General features: G+C 39.7%; 2 protein-coding genes across 2 annotated transcripts in view; both read right to left on the bottom strand.

Annotated features, from left to right (window-relative positions):
- Positions 1–4,341, bottom strand: part of rfc1 (replication factor C (activator 1) 1) — a 28,813-nt gene extending 24,472 nt beyond the window's left edge. The window contains exons 1-4 of the mRNA XM_083532526.1: positions 4,054–4,341; positions 2,924–3,019; positions 2,780–2,846; positions 2,222–2,320 (exon numbers count right to left, since the gene is read on the bottom strand). Of these exons, the coding sequence (XP_083388652.1) occupies positions 2,222–2,320; positions 2,780–2,846; positions 2,924–3,019; positions 4,054–4,056 (265 nt within the window). The 5' untranslated portion in view covers positions 4,057–4,341. The remainder of the gene's footprint in view (positions 1–2,221; positions 2,321–2,779; positions 2,847–2,923; positions 3,020–4,053) is intronic.
- A 2,576-nt stretch (positions 4,342–6,917) lies between these two features.
- Positions 6,918–11,261, bottom strand: rpl9 (ribosomal protein L9). Its single transcript, XM_083532606.1, has 7 exons — positions 11,100–11,261; positions 9,837–9,952; positions 9,227–9,322; positions 8,993–9,125; positions 8,400–8,480; positions 7,731–7,847; positions 6,918–7,078 (listed from the first exon to the last, which is right to left on the bottom strand). Exons 1-6 carry the CDS (start codon positions 11,143–11,145, stop codon positions 7,741–7,743), a joined length of 579 nt encoding a protein of 192 aa, XP_083388732.1. The 5' UTR covers positions 11,146–11,261; the 3' UTR covers positions 6,918–7,078; positions 7,731–7,740.
- Between the last annotated feature and the right edge of the window lie 347 nt (positions 11,262–11,608).

Below are 11,608 nucleotides of genomic sequence, written 5' to 3' on the forward strand. Positions count from 1 at the left end.
AGAAGAGGATACATTTAAAAAAGGCGTTTTCACATCGCTGGATGGACTGTGAAAACAGAGGCTTTCGAAAGCGATGACACGTTTTTAGTCACTGCTGCAAAGTTTCAAAGATCCGTGAAGTAAATAAACGACAGGAAGAAATACAAGGTTTCCAGCGTCTTATTTGAGCATGTGCAGTACAGGAACTTAAGCATTTTCAAAAGTTTCAGTGTGGATGGGCAACTTTTGGGAAACGATAGAAATGAGCAAATGTATCTACACAAATATTTTTCAATACTTCGTGTTCTTTTTTTCTTCACTCGAAATCACTCGAATCAAATTCCATATTATTTCACACATTTTCAAAATGCATTGGAACCCTGACATCCCACTTCGTTCGTTATCCACATGTACTGTGAATCAATGTCCTTTTGTGTAGAAGCTTTGGGGAAAAATCTCAACAAACAATAAAGCCCATTACACAGTAACTACAAGGAAACCGGTCCCATTAGCTAAAGGTGTGCTTTGGATCATGAGTTGGCCCTTTCCTAATCCACACTCTTCATTTCAGTACAAGTTGAGCTTTGGCTCCTCTGTCCATAAGATTTACATTTACATTCATGGCATTTGGCAGACCCACTTATCTGAGAAACTTACATTTATCTCATTCATACAACTAAGACGTTATGGGGTTATGGGCCTTGCTCAGAGTGCCAGGCGTTACAACTTGAAGTGACTGGGATTTGAACTCGTGAACCTTTGATTTAAACCTTCTGATCCAAAGTCTAATACCTTAACCACTAAGCTACCACCTACCACACATAAGATTTTGGTTCTAAACTGTTAGTCTTGTTATTTTTTATTTTAGTAAAACCTAAAAACCTCAAATTCCTACATGTTGAGAAAAACCCTCTCAAGATTGGATTGATTGGTGACTGACACAGATACACTTAAATCCAGGAGAATCAGCTTGCTCTGGATGTTCTGAATATTCTATTTGTTTTCTGCAATCTAGGCGTTTGTTAATCATGAGCTCACTAAAATTCAGTGCATCTAGAAAGTATTCAAAGAGCCTCACTTTTTCCACATTATGTTACAGCCTTATTCCAAAATTAGTAAAAAATATTTTTTTCCTCAAAATCTTACAAACAAAACCCTATTTTGACAATGTGAAAAAAAGTGTTTTTAAAATCTGAAAATAAAGAAAAACAAAAAAATTTAAATCACATGTACATAAGTATTCACAGACTTTGCTCAATAATTTGTTGAAGCACATTTGGCACCAATTACAGCTGAGGGTCGTTGTCCTTAGAGTGCTTCTCCTCTCTCCACAGAGGAACGTTTGAGCTCTTGCAGAATGACCATCGGGTTCTTGGTCACCTCCTTGACTAAGGCCCTTCTCCCCCGATCTCTCGGTTTGGCTGGGCAGCCCGCTCTAGGAAGAGTCCTGGTGGTTCCAAACTTCTTTTTAGGGATGATGGAGACCACTGTTCTCATTGGGCCCCTAAAAAATGCAGACATTTTTCTTTCTGTTCCCTTACTCAGATCTGTGCCTCGATACAATCCTGTCTCTGCGGTCTACAGACAATTCTTTGAACTTCATGGTTTGGTTTGTGCTCCGACATGCACTGGTAACTGTGGGACTTCATATGCAGGTGTGTGCCTTTCCAAATCATGTCCAATCAACTGAATTTCCCACAGGTGGACTTCAATCAAGTTGTAGAAACATCTCAAGGATGATCAGTGGAAACTGGTCTGTGAATATTCATGTACATTTAATTTTTTTATTTTTTTATAAAATTGCAAAGATTTCAAACAAAATTATTTCATGTTTTTATTATGGGGTTTTGTTTGTAGAACTTTGAGTGAAATAATGAATTGAATCCATTTTGGAATGAGGCTGTAACATAAAATGTGGAAAAAGTGAAACGCTGTGAATACTTCCCGGATGCACTGCATACTCTCATAGCGCTCTTTTTTTTTTTTTTTATCTCTGTTAGATCTGAAATCAACTCTAGAAACAACTCAGAGAAACAGCTGTGCAGACAAGTTTCTGATTCTGGAGGCGTCCAGAACTCCCGCCCTTTGAGCATACATTCACTGTTTAATTCTAAGCCCAATATATTGCGATAGACATCTAAAATAACAATAACTGACATTTCCCATATATATATATATATATTGACCTGACTGAATAAATGGGAACCACTAAAAGGGTTCATGTTTATAGGATGTCCATTACCTGAATCAGACACATAAGTCACAGGATCTTTCTTCGCAGATGCAGCAGGCTTCTCCTTTTTAGGGCTTTTCTTTCCTTTCTTCTCTTCTTCCTCCTCATCTGCCAAAAATGAGAAAGACAGACATGATGGCTTTAAGTATGACAAAGAAAACCTTATTTTATTAGTATTTAATTTACATTTTTATGTTTTTGTCATGTAGACAAATATTTATTCTGAACTGCTTGAGATGATGTAGGTGCAAAGTTGCGGTTGTATTGTAGAGGTTTGGAGTCTTAACTGGATTTCCTGATTTAGTAAAATTATATTCACCCTCCATATGTGAAATGTCTCTCTGTAATGACACGCGTTGTTATTTTGCGTTTTTGTATAGTATTGATGGTTTCTACAATTCCGACGTAATGGTGGTAATAAGAGGTGGATTAAGTCGGGTACGTCCACACTGAAGGCCCTGGTACCAAATGCACAGCCCGCCACTGGTATGAACACTCCCCTAATGTCACATTATGGTCCGACCCAGAGACTATACCATCTGATAGGATTCATTATATAATTTGTACCCGAGTCAGTGATGACCCTCTTCTTCCGTTTGGCTGATCGCTTTTCCTCTAATTTGGAGCTTGTAGTCTAAGCGAAAGAAAAGATACGATCAATATGTAATTAAACATCACTACAAAGTATGTTTCTACAGAAATAACGTGAACCTTGCTAGCCGGTTTCTTTTTATTCTTTGGCTCGTCGTCGGTGCTGCTGCTGCCACCCGCAGTGCCGGGCTTTGGTGCGAAGAATCTGCGTATGTCCTGCAACAGGAACAGGGCATAGTTTGAAAGGTGCAACAAGACAAAATGTTTTCCCCTCAATTCAAAAGCAGAGAACCAACTGTTTGTTTTATGCCTGATGTCACTGTTACTTCTATAGACTTAAAACAGCAGAAAAGGAAATAGGAAGTTCGGATTATTCCGAAGTTGTGGAAATCTTTATATATATATATATATATATATATACATATACACACACAGATTTTTTTTTCCATTGGAGATTTATGGTAGGCTGTTTATCATGATAATTATCAACCCCTTTCATGTTTATATTAAATAAATATATATGGGAATATGTTTTGTTAAGAGGTGAAATAAAATAAATCTTTATTTTCCAAATTTTGTCCTCTAATAGTCAATGTAATGCAAACCAATGAGGAAATCAATAATAGTTCGTAGTTACCCTGTAACTGGGGTTTAAAAGAAAACAAAACATAACAGATGTGCATGCACATGCAGTAAGGATTATTTTTTTATCAGGGAAAAAATTTTAAATAAACTTGATTTTCCCTCCAGATTAAACATCATCATGCTGAGTTCCTGTCCATGCTCCAGGAGTCTGCTAGCTATTTTTCCATCTCCCCAAAGCACCTGCTGAGCTTAAATTCAAGAGCAACAGTTCCTATATTCTTTCCAGACTTCAATATTTAAATTCCTTTTATTAAATATAAATAATAATAACAATAAAAACAGAAATAGAAACGCATCCGGTTGTAAACTTGTGCCAAGCACTTTGCCATTAGCCTGTTATGCTTCGCAGACTCGCTGTATCCTAATAAACATCTCCTTAAATATTTAGTGCTCAACGAGTCTCCCTAGACTCCTTCTGTCCATCCCTATGAAGTGCACAGAAACAAGGAGGACTGATTCGTTTGAAAAACGACCAGTGAAAGTTGCTGTTAGCTGCTGGTGCAGGGTTTTGCTTTTACTCCGAATCTGCTCGGATAGAGCGCAGTGCAGGGACCAGCTACAGAGTGCGCATTTAAACTACATCAAGTCAAACAAAAGCGACTCACCATCTTTACCAGTTGTCATCAACTTTTTTGTTGTTATTGTAGCCGAAAAGTGCGCAATAATGCGCGTCCAGTCTTTGGCGCCAGAAGTGATTCTTTCTGGCGCGACGTGATGACGCGCAAGAGGGGGCGGGGCCTCGCCGGAAACGCGGGGAAGTAACAGGACATCAGGGCCAGAAAGACATTCACTCACCTTAACTATCAAAATCACTGTGTAAGAGTGATTTGTGTTGAGAGTAGTAAACAGGTTGAGGAGAGCCTGGAGAGGTGGAGGTACATGCTGGAGAGAAGGGGAATGAAAGTCAGTAGGACTAAGACAGAGTACATGTGTGTGAATGAGAGGGAGGGCAGTGGAGCGGCTGCAGGGATCAGAGGTGGAGAAGGTGAAGGAGTTCAGGTACCTGGGATCAACGGTGCAAAGTAATGGAGAGTGTGTTAGAGAAGTGAAGTAAAGAGTGCAGGCAGGGTGGAGTGGGTGGAGAAGAGTGACAGGAGTGATTTGTGATAGAAGAGTATCTATGAGAGTGAAAGGGAAATTTTATAGGACTGTGGTGCGACCTGTGATGTATGGTTTAGAGACAGTGGCATTGAGTAAAAGACAGGAGATGGAGGTACCATAGCTGAAGATGTTGAGGTTTTTGTTGGGAGTATGTAGGACGTTTTGGAGACAAGGTGAGGGAGGAGAGATTGAGATGGTTTGGACATGTGCAGAGGAGGGACATGCGATATATCGGTAGGAGAATGCTGAGGATGGAGCCACCAGAAAGGAGGAAAAGAAGATGGCCAAGGAGGAGGTTTATGGATGTGGTGATGGAAGACATGCAAGTAGTTGGTCTGAAAGAGGCAGATGTAGAAGACAGTAGGGTGGAGATGGAAATATATATATATATATATATATATATGTGGGTGTGTGTGTATATAATAAAAAATAAATACACCTAATTAATTCATTATGATGCCACGGCTAAAGAAACCATCAGTATTTTTCAGCAGGTCCCCAACCTGTCTGTGGTCTACTGAGAGAAATTAAATACATATTCATGTACAAAAATATATAAAAATGTAAGTTAGTGATTTCTGAAGGTGTTGTTGACCCTGACGTCCTGCTACACAGTGCATTCAGAATGTATTCAGACCCCCTTCATTTTTTCAATTTTGTTATGTTGCCTGATTCTACGATCATGAAAATGTATTTTTTCCCTCAGGAGTCTACACTCAGGTCCCATACCGACAGCGAAAACAATTCTTGCATTGTAAAATTCATTCATTCATTCATCATTCATTCATTCATTTTCTCCCGCTTATCCGTAATTCGGGTCGCGGGGGCAGCAGTCTAAGTAGGCCCCCCCCTTCGACTGCTGCCCAATCCTCACAGCACCGTCCCTTACGGTCCCTCCTGCAGGTGGTAAGCCCACTGGAAGGCGGCCCAACGTCACGGACCTTGATATTTCCCTCGTAAGGGACCCCTGGAGCATAGAGGGTTAAGGGCCTTGCTCAAGGGCCCAAGAATGGCAGCTTGGCGATACCGGGGCTCGAACCCCCGACCTTCCGATCGGCAACCCAGCGCCTTAACCGCTGGAGCCACCACTCTCCCCGCATTGTAAAATGTATTTTTTAAATACACAAGTATAAAAGTATTTAGATCCTTTACTGAGTACTTAGTAGAAGCACCTTTGGCAGCAGTTACAGCCTCGAGTCTTTTTTGGTTATGATGCAACGCACCTGTATTGAAGGATTTTCTGCCATTCTTCATGGCAAATCCTCTCAAACTGGTCAGATTGGACGGGGAGCGTTAGTGCACAGTAATGTTCTTTTCTCTCCAGTGATAAATAGGGTTAAAGTCAGGACTCTGGCTGGGCCACTCCAGGACTTTCACATAGTTGTCACTAAACCACTCCAGTGTTGTGATCCTTCAACCCAGACGGAGGTCCTTTTCCCAGGTAGACTTTAGTCAAGATGTAGAAACATCTCAGCAATTTTTAAGAGAAATGAGGCACCATTTTTAAGTGTTTGTGCAAATAGTCAGAATACTTTTATACATGTAATATATTTCATTTAAAAATCGTTAAGATATTTCTTGAATTGTTTTCACTTATATAAAATTTTTTTTTTTGCATGTTTTCTAGTTACACACACACACTAGCCAAATGTACAATATATTAACACCGGACAATCACATTTACTTTCTACACAAACTGCAACAAATCATTGCAATCTCATTTCACTGAAATTAATATGTCCCTGCATGAGGAAGACCTGAAATTGTAAAGTGGAAGAACCTGGAAAAGGCCGGACTTTGAGCACAGTGAATAACTGGAAAACCAAATGCACCTCAAACCTCCTAAACTGCTTTTGGTACCAACACATTTAACATTGCAGATATTGTTTAGCAGAGCTTTTAGTCTGACTCAAACCTATTCACAACTGATCATCTATACTACTACACAATCACACTATTCTTATAGCCCAGATTTAATAGTGACAAGTATAAAATCTGCAAGGGAAAACAAATCTCAACATTGAGGCTTAGACAAGCACCAAAACTTAAATGAATTCAAGGCCATAGCATGAGTGGCACAGCTGCCACCACTAACGGCTTACAATCCAATCACAACTCGTTTAGTCTTACAAGGGGATAAAACAGTTTTGAGTCAACTTTTGTAACATGCCAACAGATGGCAGCATAAGGCTGCATGCACAGTCACAGGGAGCACAGACCTTAATAAGTCACTGTACATTAGAAGCTGTGCAACTGCTGTTATTCTGACCACGTGCACCTCTCACACGTGAGTTTCTCGCCTGAAACAAGATCTCACTTCTGCATTATATTATCATAACTTAAATTAATGCAAGCAACTACAAAAAACTGGTGGTGAAAAAAAAAGATGTTTATTGACAGATTTTACAAGGACCAATGTTGCTAATCAGGCTGCTCCACCACAGTGGTCTTTTTGCTGACGTAAATCCCCATCCAGAAAATTTCGGATGTCCATTTTCCGTACAGCAGTGGCCTGCTGGATTATTGCAGCTGAAAGAGAAGAGGGGGGATGGGGGGTATTAAAATAGACCACACACATGCATACACAGAAATTAAAATTCAGGAAAACTAACTCATGAGGAATAAACATGCAGATTGTGTGTGAGCTGAAAATGACAGTAGCGTTAGTAGTGTTAATAAATTCACGCTGCACAAAGTTTAAACAATTAAGACGTTAAAATTAGAGGTTGACTGCTGGAACTATTGCCAAAAATCCATACCAATCAGGGCGCTTAATACAGTACAGAATCACTGATACTACATGCTGTTTATTTAAATTGTATCAATTTTGGATGCAACTGTTTTTCAAGTGCTACTTTTTAAAGTTTGAACGCATCCTTCATATTCTCTCTCTCTCTCTCTCTCTCTCTCTCTCTCATACACACAATCAACTCTGAGGACTTCATGATTCAGAAGTGTTTATTTTTTAAACAAAGTTTAGTCATTCCGTTTGATTAATCGGTCATCGGCAAGTACGATCTAACCCATCTGTAAAATTCACTATCGGTCGACTTTTAGTTCATACACTAAGACACACCATTCTACAAAGAAAAGCAAAAAATGTGATACAGTTCCAAGTGGACAAGAAAAATCCAACATTTAGAAAGCGATACAAAGCCAGACAAAAGGCCCCGGGTCTAACCTCATGTCCTCTATGACTCTGGCTCCACTACTGTCCCCTTCTCGGAGACATAGATACCATCCAGGAACTTTCGGATATCCTTATTTTTGACTGTGGTTGCCTGCTGGATGAGGGCCGCTGGAAGAAGAAACGTTAAAAACATCAGGGTCTCGTACACAAAAACGAAGGACATAAATACAAGATAACAGGATTCTGAATAAAAAAGGGAATTGGGGAGTATTAACTAAAAACAGATTGTGTTCTGAGACAGGTGGTGTAAAAAGGTAAATCCTTATTCTACAAGGAATAAAATAAATAAAACCACTGTCCAGCGGGTTTTAATGGGACTCGGTATTTTCTCTCTTTTTCTCTTCAAAAATCATACATTCTCCATATGTCATGAAGTATAAAATAAAATGAATAAATAAAAACATTAGCCAAAAAAAAAAAAAAACCTGTCAGTGATGTTATTTGTACACTAACATCCACGTCATCATGCGCTGCCAGCTTGGTTTGGTCAGCATTTTCCATTCATTGATAATTGTGAACAATTTACCACAACTAGGCACAAATTCCTGTTTTTTCCATCAACTGCAAGATGAGAACATTGTTGAAGTTTCATCTGACTGATACTGTGATGTCCTTGTACACAATGACCTGTGCAACACTGTTCCTGAGGTAAAGCCTCACCTGAGTTTGACACCAGCTCGATATCATTGCCTTCCAGGACCAGCTCGTCTTTCTGGGCAGCGGAGAGGGAACAGTTCACACCTGTGTACATCGAGACACAATTAGGGTTAAAAGTTTTTAGTAACTTAAAAATAAATAAAGTCCATCACTTATCTTGGATTGGCACAACATGTGGCATAAAAGGTGGGTTTTTTTTCTATTGGTGTTTTTTTTTATTGCAGAAACATTCACAATAATACAAAGATTCAGTGCAACACCATGAAGCCAGTCAGAAGGAAGGTTGAACACTTAATGGTGCTTTAAAAAAATAAGTTTCCCATCATGTGCATTTATTGTATTCCTTCACTTGCTGGTACTCTCATAGTGTATTAACACTTACGGTATTGTATGTTACATCATGAAATAAAGGTTTCATGAACAAAATAAAATTAAATAGACTCTAAAAATGGCATGTCTTGCTAGAAACCTTCAGAAATGTCAAACTGTTCATGATATTTAGGAATCCCAGAACAAACCCATTACACAGCCTGGTCCACATGCAGCCTTCTAAACAGCATAAGCATGCAAACGTGTGAGCTCTCTCACATACCCACCTGCCCTCATGCGCACACGGCGGATGTATTTCTCCCCCAGGAAGTTTCTGATCTCCACCAGAGCGCCGGTTTCCTGAATCACCACATTAATGGGGAAATGGGCGTATACAGATCGCATCTTGTATCTGAAACCCTGGGGTCCCAATAAAGCATGTTAGTGGCAGCAATCAAATTAAAAATATTACATTAGGATAAACCAAAAGTATAAACAATATACAAGCAAAATGCCCTTACCAGAGTTACCCCCTTGATCATGTTCTGAACATGGCTGCAGATGGTTCTGACAGTGGCCAGCTCCTTCCTGTTACCCCACCATTTATCCACACGCAGCTACATAAAACATTGTTATAAGCAAAGCATAACCAATCACAGCTGCAGTCGACCAAGTGGAATAAAACTATTTATGCATCAATGCCACCTCAAAAATCATATCAGGATTCATTAGGCATGAAATCTGATTTACTTAAAATTACCGCATATTTTATCTAAACACTGCAATCAGATTTCAATATTTGCATTATACAAAGATTTTGTTCGGAAAATTGATAAATAGTAAAAAAAAAAAAAAATTCACACAAATCAGAATAGTGTGTGTGTTTACATGGCATATTTTTCCTAATTTAACACATCTGCACCACCCCCAGTAGTACAACCGAAATATCCTCGGGATCAATTGAGGAATTTCCTGGAAAGCACTCTCAATCCAACCGACATCAATCAGACTACTATTTGACTTCATGTAAACACACCCACTGGGACTCAAGTGAAGCCTTTACACTAATATTTTCCGGGGTAAAAAAAAATATTGGACCGGGTCAAAACTACGATCAAAGCTTGTAGTTACCTTCTTCTGTTTCTTGCCGAGCAGCCGAAGCTCCAAGTTGATGTGGTTGAACTCACGGCGCAGAATTCCGCGAGGTCCCTTCACGCTAACAGTGCGGCCTTTCAACGTCACGTCGACTGTAGGAGTTAGAACAAGCGATAATATAAGCATACTTAAGAATGATTCCTCAAACTACCTCCATTTCTATTTGGTCTGTACATCTTTTTGATGTCCTGTACAACACTGACAGGTCAAAAGTCATTTCTAAATGCACTTTAAAAACTGAAGCAAACAGGGTCAAGTATTCCTGGGACAAATTGTCGCAAACAATTGTGTACTGCAGTAAACAGTAATCTAGATCCTTGACCACTGAGCAGAAATGTAAAAGCACCTTCACATTTGTAGATTTGACCAACATTTACACCATTTGACAGAAGCACTTATCCAGAGCGACTTCCATTTCTCTTATTCATACAACTGACCAGCTACAGCGGTTAAGGGCCTTGTTTAGGGGCCCGAGAGTGGTAAGGATTTAAACTCAACCTTCAAATCCAAAGAACAATGCCTTAACCACTAAACTGCCACCTCCCCAGACGTTATATACCGAGCTAAATGCAGGATCGAGCGAGAACATCTGTGATACGAAGAAACACTGAAACAGAACACACTAATCAGGACTTGTGTTTTAACCCCAGTTCCACACAGAGTCAGGTAAGGCTGAAGAGACATGCTGCTCCAACATTCAGACTGTGGTACAGCAACTGCACTGCTTCAGACCGTAAAGCCATTCAGAGTCAAATCATCACCACTTACCTACCCACCTTGGAGGACATTAACAGGGTGAGGGGCATCAAAAGATACCTCCCATCAGACAGACACTAGTTTTGAAAAGATAGTTTTTCCTGGGGCTGTTACCAAGCTGATCACATTAACAAACTACCGCACTGCTTCATCCATAATGAATCTTTACACCATCTATAACCTGTTTATCACTGCACTACCGTATGTTCCACCTATATTTATTCTCTGCATAAATGTTTCATACATGTCATTTGGGCATGGTATCTTCTTGACATGTCTTATCCTTACACAAATGTGTAGTCATACTGTATATTACCACACACACACACACACACCTGATTACCTACTGTACATTAATCACTGTGCACATTCCTATTTACAGTAAATACACCACTTATGCACTTCAGGTTAATTATATTGACTCTGTACAGGCACTTTGACAATGACATTAAAGTTGAGTCTAATCTAATATCACACACGTACCGTTGTCAGGGATGTCCACCGTCTGGGTGCTGAGAATGGTCTTCATTCTGAAAAAAAAGGCAGTATGGAGATCAAACCAGTGACTCTAGTAATGAACACAGTACAGTCCATTTGAACTGGTAATCCTTAATCATTAGTTTAACTCTTTGCTTCATTGTAAGACTTGAGAATAGACATCAAGAACAGGTTCGTAATCCTGTTTTGGACATTTTAATACTCTTTAAATCCTGCTATCACAACATATCATAAGCGAGTATGCTACGACAAGGCCTGCATGCTAACCGCTAACAAACAAACGTCTTTATTAAAACCGAACGCGTCGAAATCTCTAAAATATCAACGCACACAGATCGAAGGAGATTCAGGCAGAAATATAGAATACGCTACAGGACCACGTGATGATCCCTTGTCGAGGATTGAACTCGATTCGGAAATGCTTAGAAAATCGGGACGCGCCATGTTCTTACCTCGCCGAGAGAGGAGGAAAGGAAGGAGGAGAGACGTCATCA

This window comes from Silurus aristotelis (assembly GCF_946808225.1).
Source record: "Silurus aristotelis genome assembly, chromosome: 27".
Taxonomy (NCBI): Eukaryota; Metazoa; Chordata; class Actinopteri; order Siluriformes; family Siluridae; genus Silurus; species Silurus aristotelis.